Here is a 17,228-nt window from a genome sequence, read left to right as displayed (position 1 = left end):
CTTCCTTATCGCAGCATCACACTCATCCAAATCCCTGCCCATAGAATCAATCACGTGTACCATCTTCAATTATTGACCAACGTACGTCGTCCCCTCTTAATAATCAAGCCTGCTCGATCTCAATTTAATTAGGCTTGACTAAGATCAAGCTTGGCTCATATTTAAAACGAATCAAGCTTGATGCATTTACTCGGGCTTGAATTTTACTTTGGAGTTGTTAAACCGAGATTACTAGTACAACATGAACCAAAAGTAGAACTCCGGACGTGGACGTACCAGCACAGAAGTAGGATATATACTTCGACGGAAAGATTGATCACTCTTTCTCAATTTTGATCACTCTGGACATGGACCAGATTAAGCTACAAAAGACAGTTTTGGCCGACACAAGGGCAGCAAGTGACTGTTACAGGATTAGATTAATCCCTCTAAATTAGCAGAAGGATATATATCCATCTCCTGGTATAAGGTACGAAATAATTTCTAGCAGTGCTAAGTAGGAACTTAGTCTGCCAAAATTAAATTTAAACCACTACTTGGGAGAAGCCAAACTCCCTGTAGAAAGCAGATCATTTGGAGTCTCCACCGCAGATCATTCCTTTCAGCAGTCAGGTTACACAAAAGCTCCTAAATGACTGCCAAATTGGGATATGTTGAAATGCACTTGTAAAAGTGCATTGGGTCAGTCACTCTCAACATAACTCCATTATATGTTCTAATAAGCAAGTTAGATCAACTTATCTAATCTCTCTTGAGGTGCCTGAGTAATGCAAAGCAGCACATTTGGCAAGAGTTTAACAAAACATTTTATTTCAGTGAAATAATTCTTTTCTAATTTTTTTTTAAAATAGATAAGAAAGTCACGTCTTTAATTTACTTTTTACAATCAAACATTAAAAACAACTGAAAATGAGTACTTTCTTTTTTTAACTTTATAGTAACTAAACAACCCTAATAAGAGTATCACCGTAAATGCAATCTTGAGAGTGTATTCGACAATCACCTTTTTGTTTTTTCACAGCCTTCGGCAACCAATCAAGCTTTGAAGGACTTCGAGTGAAGGCGATTACTGCAATCAGGGCTGGAAAGAATCTTATCCTTCTTTCTCAGTGCAGCGTAGCACATGCAGTATCTTCCACTAGTAATAATTAATGGATAAACAATCAACTTTGCCAAATGACTCCATTCCATGGCCTTAACTCTGCAGTCTTCACCTCGTTTACGGTATTCATTGGATCTCCTAAATTTCAAAGCTACAAGTTACTGACTTGCTTATCGTTGTGTCATAACTATGTTCAGAAATCCGTTGCCAAGTGAAGCCCATAGAACCGGGCACGTAACTTCGAATGATTCCTATAAATATGAATGCTATACTTATCCACTCCTACCCCAAGTAAAAATCTAGTCAGGATCTTCTAGTAAGAATAATGTCTCCACCAAGCCTCTGGTTCATCCTCCCTCTATTTTTGTTCTTCCTAATCACTTTGGCCAACAGAGCGTCCGCCGCCGTTTGCCACGAAAGCGACCACGTAACCCTTCTCAAAATAAAAAAAAACTGGGGCAACCCTGCCTTCCTCTCCACATGGATCCCTTCCACTGACTGCTGCACCTGGGACCACATCGTATGCAGCGACGAAGGCCGGGTGGAGTACCTCGGCCTCTCGTTCGCCAACGTATCTGGTCGCATACCGCCAGCCATCGGCGACCTGTCGGAACTCACAAGCCTAGAAATCGCTTACATCCCACGCCTCACCGGTCCTATCCCTTCATCCTTTGCCAAGCTCTCCAACCTCGCGTCCCTTTTAATAAGGGTCACCTCCTTCTCCGGCCCCATCCCCGAGTTCCTCGCCAATTGCACCAATCTTGCTGCTCTCACTCTATCTAACAACAAGATATCCGGGCCCATCCCACGGTTCCTTAGTACCCTCCCAAGTCTTGGTGACTTAGATCTCGGCTTCAATAGCTTCTCCGGGGCCATACCACCAAACCTTCTACACGGGCAATACGGCCTATCGCTTACGCTCTCCAACAACAAATTGACCGGCGAGATCCCACGGTCCTACGGGGACGATGGCCTCGACGCCATGGATCTCTCGCACAACAGGCTTAGAGGTGATCCCTCTTTCTTGTTTGGGATCGGGAAGCATACCAGAAGCATTGACTTGTCGTGGAACGAGCTAGAGTTCGATCTAACTCATGTGATTCTCCCCCATTACCTGAACCACCTGGACCTCAGCCACAACCGGATCAATGGAAGCATCCCCAAATCGCTCAAGGGGCTCAACAATCTGGGTTACCTGAACCTCACATACAACCGACTCTGCGGAGAGATCCCGACGGGCAGGTATATGGAGTGGCATAGCGCCGACTGCTACCTCCACAACAAGTGCCTCTGCGGAACGCCACTGCCTCCCTGCCAAAAGCCGGTGATGAACTGAACTGATAAAAGTCAATCTCACAAGACTGTCAACGCCCATTTCCATTTTTAAGCATTTCTGCTTTGGTTCGTGTAGTTAAGCTGACTAGCAATAATATTTAATAATAAGCGTCTTTATGACTAGATAAATGTATAAGACAAGTCAACAGTTAAGCTGCCACCTTTCAACTTTTCACTTCAAATGTGGCTGTGTGGGACACATCACACATGGCACATGGAACTGAAGATCTTTACCACGTTCCAGGGCTTGTTACAGAGTGTGGCTTTAACGGGAGAATATTTACTTATTTAGCATACGTCCGTATTATTCTTTCACTCCTCATTGGAGTTTCCCCAGGAGACTCGCTTCTCTTATAAAGCCAAACCTGTCCATGGTCAGAAGGAAATTTGATCCCTTTCTAATCAGCTTACACCTACTACTCCCCGTGATATTCCTCATATATCTCTGTCTGGATCAACCCCAGTTGTATGAACTATAACCCAAGCCTGGGACGTTTAAGCCTTCACTAGATCTCTCTTACGTGACAATTCTCAAAAGTTTTCCGCTATTAAATGGCCTCCATAGTTTTCGAACATGTGAGATCTGATGGCCAATCCTAAGAAAGATGTTGTCCATATCTACGCTAATAGACTAAAATGTGCAGCGTTCCTTCTCATTAAATTGATGACATATATCTCGCCCGCCAAACAAGGGGTGCCTTTCATAAGGATGTCTCAACTGCAGCTTCTATGTTTACATCGAGTTCATCACAACCTATCTTCCTCTGATGAATTCTCATAATCCAGGCGAGATTACGTAATTTGATCCTTCGAGGCACATCATATCCAACTTGAACAACTCGATTCTTCTTACCAATCTATGTTTACGCAGCGACTTAGTTCTTCTCCATTGCAACTATACGTTTTGGGAAAAAATTTCTTAATCACAACAGAAGAAGCCAGCTTTATCCTGGACAGGCGAAGAAACAGGCAGGAGGGAAACCTAATTATCTGTTCCTCTTAAATTGATAATGAAGAAACAGGCAGGAGGCAAACCTAACTATCTGCTCCACTTAAATCAATATAACAAGGATTTTATCTTCCAGAATTTGCACCATTTATCATAGCAAAAAGCATAACTAGAATCGACACAAAATACAAGAAGAAAAGAGGTCCAAAGGATGTCACCTTGTTCCCCAGATAATTGCAATTTGGAAACGCTATGGGTTAGAGATCAACAGAAGTCTTTTAGGTCTTGTCATCTTTGTGCTTTCACCTGCATGCCAACCAAGCTCAAGGAAAGATAAATAGAAGATGAAATAGAATAAAAGACCAGTTGTTCATAGGGGTTGAGCGAGTGTCGCATCACACCATTCTTCAGTTAGATCATACTAATTAAAAGTAAAGGGCTGAGAAACTTCTTGAAGCAAGCATTCAATGGATGACTCCCATTGTAAAACAACATATGAGCTACATACTTTGAAAAGCAGTGAAACTGCAGATCAGAACAGCTTCTGTGTGCAGCTACAAGGTGTCCAAAAGAAGTACAGAATTCTGACTAAAATCAACATACAGCTAGTTTGTTTTGCTGGTTTAATATGAATCAGAATAAATTAAGCATGTAATCTTTATAATATATATATATCTGAAATCATGTCAGTAGTGATGATTATTAGCTCAAAGTGGCATCACAGTATCACACCAGGATTCAATATATAAACCACATAAAGCCTATGCTATGAAATAATTCAACCAATCCAGTAAAGAAAAATTAATAGCTAGCAATATAATAGAGTAGAACACGATTTGTCATACTTGTAAGAATTTCAGCATCTGATGGCTGATATTATGTCATCAGGACCAAGATTCTGACGGTATTCATCACTAACAAATAACTTTCCCAATAATACGGGTCGTTAATAGTGCAATTCAAAGATGAGAAAACTCCAAAAATAAAATTCTTTTTTTCTACAACCGCCGACAACATGCTAATAATATTCGTCACTGAAAACATACTTAGGAAATTATTATGATATCTTAAGGCAGTTGACGGTTAAAACAATCCAACTTCATTGTAGTTTAGACTCATGAAACCCAAGAGAAGCACCTATTATGGGACATAGAAATAGATGATGAAATATAAAAAGTTGGGAAACTGACATGTGATTTAGGGATTTTGGATTTCCCTTCTTCTAGGATAATGCTATGCCAAAGAGACATAAAACACTTAACAAACACCAATTACAACAAGAAATAAAAATAGTTGGGATCCAACTTGTTATTCCGGGATTTCGGATTTCTCTCCTAGGATAAAGCTCCAACATGAAAATTTTGTTGACTAATGAATGGTGGAACTCAAATTATAGATAATATCTTTATAAGTGTGCAAATTAGATCTCCCACACTTCATTCTCGTGCACCATGGCACCTCACATCCAACACAACCTTCTCTTCCTTATATAGCAGGTGCTGCCGGCTTGGAGCTTGCTCTCAAGCCGGTGACGACTTCTACAGAGCTCCACAACTAAGTTTCAAGAATAAATTCTATAACTGAATACCAAATAGCAATCAAACAAACCATAATGATCAGTTGATCTAGGTTCAGTACATACAAGCACCAAATTGAAATAACTTCTCAACAAAAGAGAGAAGATAAAGATGATAAAGAAAGGAATGAAAGAAGGAAAGAAAATCAAAACAGAACAGAACAGAACATAATAGAATAGAATAGATCTAAGGCTCGCTTATACTAAATTTAAGGAAATTCCGTAACCACGGACCAGTAGGCAATCAACAAAAGCCTGATCATCATTAGATCTAGGATCAATACATATAAGCACGAGATCAAAAGAATTTCTCACAGAAGAGGACTGCAAACCTAAGTCGCTAACATCTAATACAAACAATTCCTTTACATCTATTTTGAAATTAAGCCCTAGAAACCAAAAGAAAACTTATAGGAGATCAATAAAATATAAATCATAGAGATAGATCGAGAAGAAATTACCTCAAAATTGAATCAACTCTTTGCTTCTTTATCCCCCGAATCGTCTCCCGACGTTCGCCACTTCTTTGCGTCGTCTTGAGATCTTTGCAAGGAAGAAGCATGGATATCAATAAAACATAAACTAAAGAGAGGGGAGAAATTACCCTCAAAGCTTAAGCAATGCTTCGCTTCTTGATCCCTCGAATAATCTCCCATCGATCGCCACTTCCTTGCCTCATTTTGGGATCTTTCCAAAGAAGAAGCATGAATCTATGATTTGTGATCTCGAGATAAAGAAAGAATGGGAGATGTGCATCTCCATGGTCTAGGGTTTAGGAGCGGGAGGAGAGCAGGAGAAGAAACATCGGACATACCAATTTGAACGACTCAATGGCGCGGTCCGCACCCGGAGTATATTTATACTGTATTGTCGCGCATCGTGAACTCTAAAATACCCGTACAATACGCGGTCGGTCGAGAAACTACGCATAATTTGAGGTATGCGGAAGGTTTCTCGCTTAATTAAACCGATCATTGTTTTTGGGTTTAACGTTTAGAACTCATAGCTGTTGCATATATGAGTTCAATATTTTCATGTTTTGGCTTTTGATGATTACGAGGGATATCTTCTTAATAAATTAAATATTTAATTAGTTACCTTTACATTAGATTATTAAAAATTAAATATAATTAAATTATATAATTCTAAGATTCACAAGGGGTATTTGTGAAAAAAAAGATAATAATACATTTTGATTATTTTATTTTTAATTTCAACTGTTACAATCAGACACCATTCTCATATTTTTATTCAATAATTACCTTTATCCTGATATTCTACGTATCCCAATTTTTTATTATATGTTTGCCAAACGGGCCTTTATTAGAGAGTATACGAGCAAAGTACCCATTAATTAAACACATGGTTAGACCCGTAGGCTCTGGGCCTTGGGGCGGCGTGCCCAAGATTCTAGACTGCAGGCCTGTGTGGGCCGTACTTGTATTTCTGGGCCCCATAATGATGGTCTCGATTGCCGAGGGCATTATCGTCATTAGGAACTATTAAAGTTTTCAAGGGAATAAAAAAGCGTAATTACTGTCAAAATGCAAATGATCGGTCGTCGTTCCGACGAATCTGCCGCCAAACGAGGAAGCACGTCCGCCAGATGTGGCCTTGAATTTCATTAAAATAAATCCTAGGGACCAATTTACAAAAAAAAAGAAATCAGGATAAAATGCCTCTTTTACCCCTCACCAACCAATAAGGCAATAACCACAGATTGAATCCGTTCCGGTGGCCGTGGCACACAGATCCCTGAACCCACATTGCTATGCTTTCCGGATTTACATACTACCAATCAGGGGTAATTTTGGCATTTTAAAATATAAATTAGTCCAAAATTTATTAAAATGGAGATTTAATTATCATTTTGTAAGAAATATCTCCTCTGTACTCTCTCTTCACCATCTTGCGCTGCCGCAGCTGCTTTGTTCGCTGCTTTGCTCTTCTCGCAGCTCTTATTGGTGCTCGACTGCTGGAGGTTTAGCTGATCAAATCCTACCCTCTTTGGTTAAATCTGGCACTGCTTCTCTCATTTCTGATCTGAGTATTGGCTGTTTAATCCGGGAAACATCGTTTGAGACATCAAATCCTCACTTGGTTTCTTCCAAAATCCGTAGAAGTCCTACGTCCGATGCTTTTTTTCTTTATAGAAGGAATGGGATACTAGAAGTTATTGGAAAGATGGTATCCTCATTCGAGGTCAGTTTCATATCCTTTTCCTTGCCTTCTTTTGGCATTTAAATGACAAAAAAGTTGCTTGTTTTTTCCTTGAATGGATTAGTATTTGAATTTTGGGTTTCTTGAAGGTATTGGTAATAGTTTTGCATCGCTTTTAACTGTATTGCTATATTGTCGTCGTCCTTTCGATGGATTTGATCGAATGAATATGTTCTATCTTCTATTGCTTATAAAAGTGTTGGCAAATAAGTTTCAGCAATATTGGATGTCTTTGTGCAGTTTTGATGCTCTTGGTTTCACTCAGTTTTGGTGACTGATGTCTCTTGCCTTCAGTTTCTTCTTTTGAAGCTGCCATCGATCTGTTCTCCTTGCTTTTGATTGAAAAAGTATATTTTGATCGTGCGAAAAAGGTATCGTTGATTTCTTGTATCATCTCTTATTGCATGATTCACACACACAGTTTTTCCCCTTATGGGGCTTTTTGTATTATCTTCTGCATCTTTGGAGTTTGGATATATCTCTTTCAATTTATACAAGTTGCAATTGAAAATTAGATCCTTGATCTGAGCTACTTCTTGCGCTCCTTTATTTGTAACTTGCAAGTCTTCTTCAATCCCTCTTTTCGCCTATAAATGTTATAAGTGATTCTACCATTGTGCTCCAGAAAAGGATTAAGGGCATGGTTTTCTGTTGGCTTCTTTTAGCATCGTCAAATTTTTAGAGATCTTTGTGTGCTGTGTAGTGTGGGTTTCTTTTTAGCATCATCAGGCTGTTTAGATTGTTTTTTTCTGTAGTTGATGGTGAACTTCTTTTATATTCCACTTTACTTGCGTAGATACATAAAGCAATGCAATTAAACTGAGACTATTTTTAATCCACTCTTGCAGTTTCTATGATTGTTTGAGGTATTTCCATTGTGATTTGGGTTAAATGGGTAGAGGGAGAGGAAAAGGGAAGAAGACTGCTGTCACTACACACGAGGATCCAGGGAGCGGTGGTGAAGAAGTGGTCCCTGCATATAGGAGGAGGGGAAGGCCACAGAAACCTTTGAAGGAAGACTTTGATGAAGATGACATTGAGAAAGTAGAAGAAGGAGATGATGTCAAACCCATGGCCTCAAGCAAAGAGGTCAAAAGCTTAGCTGAAAATGGAAAGAAGAGGAGAAGGCATTCACAGGTGAAAGAAAGTTCTGACTCAGTCCTGGAGGAAAAAAATTCTGTGATCCAAGTGAGCAATGATGAATCCAACAGGTCTAATGGGTTCCGGGCAAATGGAAGCAGGCGAAAGAGCAAGCCTCGACGAGCTGCTGAAGCAGGAGTTGAGTGCAAGTGAGATTTTGAGCAATTGTTACTGCTGGTTTTCAGATCACTCCTGTTACTCGATATATCAGGCATCCTAGAGTCCTCGGTGATGCATCTTTTTGCCCTTCACATATATTTCTATCTTTTCCCTGTTTGTTTTTCTCTTAAATAGTACATCTTTTGTTCAAGGATGAATGAATTAGCAGACTGGTGACTATCTGCTCTCATTGTTCAATCATCACCAGAGTCAGAAGACTCAGAACTACTAAGACTTATCTTCTATAGCTTAATTGTAGCTTCTTGATTCCAAGGAATCTCAAATGAAGTTCTTGTATCCAATAGTCTGTTCTTCTCTTGCCACTTTACGTCTACATTTGATGATTGAATTTTTGAAGAAAAGTTTTAATTTTGAGACTTTTCCTCCCATGATTGCAAGCATAACGACTTTGAACTATAAAAAGGTCAAATTGCTTGTCTTTAAAGTTAAAATTTGAAGACACAATATCTAGTTCCTAGTTTGGATGTTAACTTATATTTGTTCATCTTTAGTGAAATTTAGAGGATGGAAGATCTCTTTTTTTTCTTTTTTTAACTTCCCATCAGCATATTTTAATATGTTAATGATTCTCCAATCCTAGTGATAGGAAGTGAAAGTGCTCGTGAGATGGATGCCGTCTGTTTTGTGTTCTCTTGCATCTCTTTACAGGTATCAGATTTCATCTACATGGTTGAAACCTTAAAAGGGTATTCAAGGGCATTAATGCCTCCCTGACGTGACATTGAAGTTTTATTATAAGAAAGCACTCCAACTGTTTCAAAGGACTTGGAGGTATCTTATGTCAGTATTTTTTATGTCCTAGTCATTCTATATAATTTATTCATTATTTTCTCGTTTCTTGTCTTTGCCACTCTGATACTGGTCTATAATTTATTCATTATGTCATTTGGTTTCTATTGGACCACTTATTTTCTAAAACATATATTTATAATTATCAGACTTGGTTATGCTTGTACTAGCAAATAGTTTCACAGGTACAACTTATTTACTTTCTAATATGATTAACTGTCACTCCTTTTGCTATTTGGAGTTGATGTAAATGCTATTAATATGTTTCTTGTGGAACATTTAGTTTTTTCAGCTTTTTGACATTCTAAGAGAGCAAGAATCAACCAGTTTCCTCATTTTTGAACTTGCCTGCCTTATTTGATCCTCTGATTGGTACATTTCAGCAATGTGTTCTAAAAGTCATATTAGTAGTGTTCAGTATAGCTGGTAGTGGTGCTGGTTTTAGTGTGATGTAAGTTAAACGCATATGTATAAATGACACAACGATCTCTATACATGGCCAACATGAATTTGCAAACTGAGGGGCCATAACAATGATATCTGAAATTTCATAAATTAATATTGTTAATATTGCTACCACAGTTAGCACAGGAGCAAGGGGATAACAACTTATGGAATTTAATGTAACCCAAGATACCACCATATGTGCATGCATGCCATGGTGCACTGCTCTGCCTTTCTGTTGGCATGCATTATATGCATCTCTCTTCTTGTTTAATCTTTTAAACTTGGTGACGTAAATTCTGTGTCCTTTTTCCATGATTTGTAGAATTTTTGGCATTACCTAACTAGGTATTTCTTATGGAATGCTGCAGAATTCATTAGGTCAGAGTTGCTGGGTTCGACTTCAGAAGTTTAGGCACATTATTAGCTAACTCAAGTTCAATGTGATACTCTGACCTGCATTGTCTCTTCCTTTTTTACTTTCTACAATTGTTCCTTTTTAGCTTCAGACTTATGGAACATCTGAGTCAATACTCAAAGAAGCAGAAGAATTATTGAGATAGTTTAGCATGGTTGCTTCGCAAGACGCAGTTTTTAATAACAATCTACTGCATGATTGTCTATGATTCCACAGTTTTGCACTTGGCAGAATATATTGCTAAATTGCGGCACTCCTTTCGTGCTAAATAGAATTTGTCATGTTGGTTCAACGTTTTGCACTTGTCAGATTTCCTTTAATATGCTAGAGTTCATGGTGGTCTGTTTGTAAAGAAGATACATTAGAGGTTCGGAATCATGTCTGAAGTGAGACTTGAAATTTTAAAGTGTAGATATTAATCATTTTGTGCCTCTGATTCCTTGTGCTGCTTTCTTTCTGATGCTCAGCCTCTAAAGTTATGATGAGAGAGTGGAGAAATCTCTTCAAACAATGTATAATCACTTTGAGCAAAAATTGGCGATTTCTGAGGCAGAGTGACTTATTCTATTAGAAGAGGGAGGCACTGCTGCATCAGCTATTTCAATCAAGAGATGAACAAGTTAGTGCATCAAATTCAAGTGACAGGTTAATATTCAGTCACGATCCTAACTTCCGCAAGAATTTCATGCAGCAAGTCGAGTATCCTTACTTTTGTTTTCTGGGAAAAATAGGACTAGTATTTAAGAATAAAGATGAAGGCAATAATTTTGACAGCTTATGTGAGCTCGGCCGACTTCATGTTCTCTTTTTATTATGACTTGCCATGATGTTGTTTTGATTCAAGTCAGATTATTCTTTGTCGCTTCATAGATAAACACATTGCATCTGAACTATTTGGAAGAAGAAAAGTAGCAGTTGGTTAGATTTTATGTCTTCAAACTCTGTTGTCATTCATGCCAAATCCTATCCCGTTGTTTATCTATCTTTGTGTAGCATACCAGTTCAACAAAAGCAACCTGTTGCCTTTAATGTTCTATGTACCCATTGTTTAGTTGAGGAAGCATGTTATGAACCCTTGTCTTTCACAGTTCAGACCCTTTTCAGCAAGGAGAAAGAACTAGAGATTACTTACCAGGCCCTCCCAGAAATTTACCTTCCTACTGATAATACCTGCGGAAATTTTCTAGTGAAACAAAGAGAGGAAAGCACATCCTAAGTGCAAAGATTTTTCTTTTTTGTAGTGCTTGATTGAATTGCCATTTCAAACTTTAATGCTCTGTATGAGCTTTTAATCTTTAGCGAATAGACTTGGCAATGTGGTCGTCGTTAGTCAAGCTCTACCAGTAGTTTTTTTAATTTAAAAATAAATAAAAGAGACGAAAAACGAATAATAAATCTTTACTGGCACCATCACGAGCTCCCACGCATCCCGCCTGCGAAATTTCCTGGAACCAAAGCTGGAGATGATCTGCTGCCAGATAGTGGAGAGGGGGGGGGGGGGGGGGGGGGGGTAAAGATTGTTCGAAATTTATTAAACTGTTCACAGAAATGGGACAACGAGACACGATTCACGTGAGAGGCTACAGCAATCCCAGACATGCCGCAGGAGTTTGTTTGTTTTCCGAGAGAGAGAGAGAGAGAGAGAGAGAGAAAGAAGTCTCGTGTACGCGCTTCCAACTGTTCACTTGCTGTGCAAAGCATCTCGGTGGTCATGCCTCGTTTGATCCCCCGTACAACACCCATGAATTCTTCAACCAACCATCAAAAGGTGGTTCTAATTTCCACAGCGCATGCTTCACACTCCCACTCTCGCACTAAATAGTAACGTCTACTCCAATCAAATTACCTCAAAACAAAATTATTAGAGAATGTATATAACAAACATAATAATGTAAAAGGGGCCCAGTGGGCTCAGTTGTTATTACAAATAAAATATATTTAAAAATAATTATATAACCAGCATTTGGCCTTATCTCTCTTTTAGGTTATACAGATCTTGAGATATAAAATTTATCCTACCACATCTAGGATGCATGTGATTAACTGAGATCCAGTGTCAGTGCAACTAATCAAGTTGACTCTACCTGCAATTAGAAAAACATTAGCAGTGTTTTTCTTTTTAATTATAGAGTCAATTCTTTTTATTTCGTCACATAGGATATTTATTTTTATTATTTCTAGGTCTTGGTATCACCTATGATGATTTAAAAAGCAGTTACTGTACCAGAGTACCTTCACTCACCAACAGAAAGAAGGCAAAAACTTTGTTTTATTTCGTTATACTGTAATAGTATATGTACTGATGGTTAAACATGACTTTTTGCAGCGTTCATGCAGAAAGATTCATTTCTCTAAGTAAGTACTTACTTCTTCTCTTTTTTTCTCTCTTCTTTGTTTTAAAAAAATAATAATAACTAGATCAAATTATTCAGGTTATAGAGGCTCGGAGAAGATCATAGTAATATAAATACAAATTATGAGATAATATAGATTATTCCTGTGATAAAATAGAATATAAATGAATTAGATAGGTCATCTTATCAAAAATTACATTAGCTAGTTTTTTCTTTCCCTCATTCCTCGTGTACTTAGCATGGGATTCCAGTCCTTAAAAGACAAGGAATCACAAATCCTGGTTAGAGATAGATTTGAAATCTACATCTAAATTTTTTTAAAACTTTAATATAAATTATTGATTAAAATTTGAAATATAGTAAGATGTGGGATGGCCAGTTTGGTCACAAACTCTACTCGGGGTAACTATGAGACCTTACATCACCATAAAATCCATTCATTAGTTTCTGCTGGATTTGCAGTCTAGTCTACAGAGGTCAGATGAGCAGAGCTCATTAAAGAAGTGGGCCACAACCCAAAACCATTGGTACTCCATATCTCCCCATAACTCAATAGAAAATTTAAGGTTAAAAAAAAAGAATCATCTTATCAAAGGAAAGAGCACCCGAACTATATCTCCAAAAGCCACTTTCCCAAGACATCCCCAGCCAACCAAAGACCTGAAAAATATTCACATCCTCACTATCCCCACAAGCAAAAAAGCAAAGGTCTCCAATACAAGTTAAAAGAACACTTCCCTCTTTTTTTTTAATATTAAAATAAAAGGAAAGGACATTGAGTATCGAAATCCCACTAAAAGCCTTTTTATCTCAGAGCTACATTTACATCATCGAGTTCTCTCATAATATTATGATAATTACTTTCAATAGATAAGATTATGTCATGTTAATACAAGTTTTCGTAGAGTATTTATTGACATAATATTATTCTAGAATGAAAAAGAATGCATGAATCTTCTCAATAAGTTACATCCGTGTCTTTTCCTGAGCATTTTGACAGTTATCAGAGTACTGCTCCCCGAGATGGCATGAATCCATAGTGGCAGATGTTGGTTTTCTACGGAGTTGAGACCAGTAAAGACCTTCTTTTTTAAGTTTTTAAGTTTTAACCCCACCAAACCTTCCCCATCCCTCATTTTCTTTTTTTTAAAGACAACCCATCAACCCACTTGGTCCCCTCTTTGTCCGAAGGGCCATGGATGAGCAGTAGAAAGTGGAAATGGAGATGGGTTCAAGCTCCATGCCTGCCTCTGGGGTCTGTGGCTCCAATGACTCCCTCAATGGGCTAAAGTTTGGGAAAAAGATCTACTTTGAAGGTGGTGGTAGTGGAGGGGGTTCATCCAAGAACCCAGATTCCGCCGTGGCTTCGTCGCCGGCGCCGGGAAAGAAGGGGAAGGGGATGATGCAGGGGGCCCCACAGCCACCCAGGTGCCAGGTGGAGGGTTGCCACGTGGATCTTACTGGGACCAAGGCTTATTACTGTAGGCACAAGGTGTGTGCAATGCACTCAAAGTCTCCTAAGGTCATTGTGGGAGGGCTGGAGCAAAGGTTTTGTCAGCAGTGTAGTAGGTCAGTTGATTTCTTCTGTCTTACTTCCATCATGGGTTTGCTAGATTTATTTAATCTTGAACCAGCATGAGATGTACAAGAGGTATTTTTCTTGTGAAAGGTTTTTATACTGTTTCGAATTTCTTGGTACTTCCTATTTATGCCACAGGTTAATCTTGCTGATGATTTCTTTCTCTCTTTTTGTACATATTTGTTTGAATGAGATGAAAGTTTGTAACACTCACTCTTCAGCTGTTTCAAAAGTATAGGCTCAATCAATGGTAAGTAATAAATATTCAGTCTGGCAAATTATGGCAGATGTTTCCCTTCTCATGTGATAAGCCGCGAATTTTGTAGTCAAGTGAATGGAGTGCTTACTCGACCAGGTGAACTTTTAACACCAAAATGCACATAGACATGCCAGTGGTATGAAAACCCATCAACAGGATAGTGTAACCTGAAGGGAAAACATGATGGATATAAATGAAGTACGAAACTAATTGGATCGTTAGTAATTACCTTAATTTATTTCCTTCAATTTTTATACTCATGAATGTATGATTCAACTTTCAAGAATTGATACGAGCATACTACAACAATTAAAAGACAGTTCTTATCAACTGCCCTGTATCACTTGCGCAGTAAATTTTATGCATTGTAATGTTCGTAAATCTTTTTTGTATCTGGCACAGATATCATATTACTAGCATATATGGACATGCATCTTCCATGATAAATGATGTTAAAATTGTGCGTCGGTGATTATACCTTTCAACGAGTGTTGGGATATATAATAGGTAATTGATTGTTTAGTACTGTTTTACTGCACACTGCTTTACCATCTGCAGAACTTGATTTGAGTAAGCATGTGTTAGCCAATTGTTCTCCTTCAGATCGTCAATAAGATCATGAGTGACTGACTACTTTTGGATCATTCCACCGAGTTTCAGTTATCATTTACACCAGGTTTCAACAATTTCTAATACAGCTAATTATATCACAGGTTTCACCAATTACCTGAGTTTGACCAAGGGAAACGGAGTTGTCGTAGACGTTTGGCGGGCCATAATGAGCGTCGCAGGAAGCCACCGCCTGGTCCTGTATCATCCCGTTATGGCCACCTGCCGGCATCTTTCCATGGTAAAATACATTGTGTCTTTGAAATGTTTTTCTTCTTATTTTTCTGATGTATATACCTCATTTTTTGTTGTCCTGTTCAACAGAAGAACCCGGCAGATTCAGAAGTTTTCTCATGGATTTCACTTACTCGAGGGATCCAAATACTGCAGGGGCTGTGTGGCCAACCGTTAGGGCTGGTGATCGGATGACTGGTAATCAGTGGCAAGGGAGCTTCGACCCTCGTTTCAGTGCAATATCTCTACACGGGACACATACATACATGCAAGGTTCTTCAGCAGGGACACTATTCTCTGATTCTGAACTTCCACCGGGTGAATGTCTTGCAGGAGTCGCAGACTCCAGCTGTGCTCTCTCTCTTCTGTCAACTCAGCCATGGGGTAGCAATGCCAGCAGAAACCAAACTCAACCAATCTCAGCAACCAGCGGCTTTGATGGCACTCCTATGGCTCAGTCGGTCACCGCCGCAAGCAGTTACACAACTACTCCCTGGGGTTTTCGAGGTCATGGCGGTAGGAACAGTTCACACGAAGTACCGCATGAGTTGGGACTAGGTGAGGTTACAGACGCCCGCCGTGGTCAATTTTCAGGTGAGCTTGAGCTAGCTCTGCAGGGAAATGGGCCAGACCTCGATCGCGCCTCCGGTAGGGCATTCAACCACTCAGATCATGCGATGCACTGGTCTTTATAGACATTTGCACTCTATTTTGTTCAAAGACCAGAATCATGTGGGTCTGGTTTTGGATTCACAAGATCATGAATTTAAATTTGTTACGCCTGTTTGATTTGTTCTCATGGATCTCAAACTCATTTCGAGATCTGTGCAAAAACTACCTTCTATAAGTGCTAGTATGTTCTGAGGAGTTCTATATTCTGATGCTCTATCTTGGTAGTTTACATAATAGGTTGATATCACATGATGTATTACTCTTGCAAAACTAGTGAGACTACTATTTGTTCATGTTCTTCTATCCAGTTATATGATCAAATGAGCTAAAAATGTTTGTTACCTGGAAAAAGGAACCCTATTCACACAGTGGCTCCCATTTCTCAGATTTTGTGACTGTAATGAAGATAATTAACATTTCAAACATTTGGACTTTCTGGTTGTTTTATTGATTGATACTCGTGACTGCTGTTCACTGACACTTGTGGTTGTCGCAATATTCATGAGAAAAAATGCACCATAAACTTTGGATTTAAAGGTCTTAAACAAAAACCCTGTATGGTAATAAATTATCTGTCTATGGGCAATTCCCTAAAGAAAGAATACAGATAAAAGAAAATTAGAGAAGTGGAGAACAAGTGGAGGCTTCCTTCTATGATGCCACTAGACATTGTTGTGAGAATAAGGAATTAAGAAATCAAACTGAAGGCCCCACGCTTTCTTTTTATAAGCATTCTAATTAAAACGTTTTATAAACAAATTAATGAGGCGTCATACCTATTCGTGGATAGTTTATCTTTTTATTTTGTAACTTAGCACTTTTAATGAATAAGATAAAATCGCATTAAAAACTATTGTTCTTTTATAATTTAAATTTTAAATATTTATATAGTGAGTTAATATGGTATTAGAGTGGAGGTTTAAGGTTTAAATTCTGCCATATCTATATATTATTTAAATTATTAAACACCTATCTATTATAAAAGTCCAGTTCTTGGGATTATTAAAAATTAAACTACAAAAAAAAAATCACAGTTGTATTGTCATTTTAGCTTAAGATTATAAAATAATAAGTCAGTCAATATCAATAGGACCTTAAACTTTATTGTACAAAATTAGGCATTTCAAATACAAAAGCTGCTCTCAATCAATTCTGTTTTAAATTTGTGGTCCATTTAATCGAATTGAATTCATTATGATGTTGTGAAAGGATATTTCATATGGTCTTTACTTCACGATTCGTTTCGGCCTTAACTTTGTGGATTATAACAATAGTCTCAAGAGATACGTAGCATGAGAGCATTTCTAGGAAACCGCCTACCGAAATTTACCAAGGAGATGATCAAAGGATCATATGATTTCGTTGGGC

General features: G+C 38.3%; 3 protein-coding genes across 9 annotated transcripts; all 3 read left to right on the top strand.

Moving 5' to 3' along the window:
* Positions 1-1,400: 1,400 nt before the first annotated feature.
* Positions 1,401-2,723, top strand: LOC140779306 (polygalacturonase inhibitor 1-like). The gene has a single exon (XM_073124325.1). It carries the CDS (start codon positions 1,428-1,430, stop codon positions 2,436-2,438), a length of 1,011 nt encoding a protein of 336 aa, XP_072980426.1. The 5' UTR covers positions 1,401-1,427; the 3' UTR covers positions 2,439-2,723.
* Positions 2,724-6,841: 4,118 nt separating this feature from the next.
* Positions 6,842-11,075, top strand: LOC140778682 (uncharacterized). 6 transcript variants are annotated; one of them, XM_073123506.1, is made up of 3 exons: positions 6,842-7,164; positions 7,423-7,553; positions 8,031-11,075. In XM_073123506.1, the coding sequence occupies exon 3, from the start codon at positions 8,074-8,076 to the stop codon at positions 8,473-8,475; it is 402 nt and encodes a 133-aa protein (XP_072979607.1). In that variant the 5' UTR covers positions 6,842-7,164; positions 7,423-7,553; positions 8,031-8,073; the 3' UTR covers positions 8,476-11,075. The 6 variants fall into 6 exon arrangements, 1 of the variants encoding a protein (XP_072979607.1); XR_012107226.1 differs by lacking the exon at positions 7,423-7,553 and having other exon boundaries at positions 6,843-7,164; positions 8,031-9,273; positions 10,621-11,075; XR_012107223.1 differs by lacking the exon at positions 7,423-7,553 and having other exon boundaries at positions 6,843-7,164; positions 8,031-9,273; positions 10,107-11,075.
* A 2,582-nt stretch (positions 11,076-13,657) lies between these two features.
* On the top strand, positions 13,658-16,069 carry LOC140777241 (squamosa promoter-binding-like protein 14). 2 transcript variants are annotated; one of them, XM_073121213.1, is made up of 3 exons: positions 13,658-14,076; positions 15,059-15,195; positions 15,282-16,069. In XM_073121213.1, the coding sequence occupies exons 1-3, from the start codon at positions 13,727-13,729 to the stop codon at positions 15,881-15,883; spliced, it is 1,089 nt and encodes a 362-aa protein (XP_072977314.1). In that variant the 5' UTR covers positions 13,658-13,726; the 3' UTR covers positions 15,884-16,069. The 2 variants fall into 2 exon arrangements, with proteins under 2 accessions (XP_072977314.1, XP_072977313.1); XM_073121212.1 differs by having other exon boundaries at positions 13,661-14,076; positions 15,279-16,069.
* Positions 16,070-17,228: the final 1,159 nt, after the last annotated feature.

The sequence above is a fragment of the Typha angustifolia genome, chromosome 15 (genome assembly GCF_048772165.1).
Source record: "Typha angustifolia cultivar Huaian chromosome 15, ASM4877216v1, whole genome shotgun sequence".
Lineage (NCBI taxonomy): Eukaryota > Viridiplantae > Streptophyta > Magnoliopsida > Poales > Typhaceae > Typha > Typha angustifolia.
Note: the sequence above shows the minus strand (reverse complement) of the source record. Positions and strands in the feature narration are given on the sequence as shown.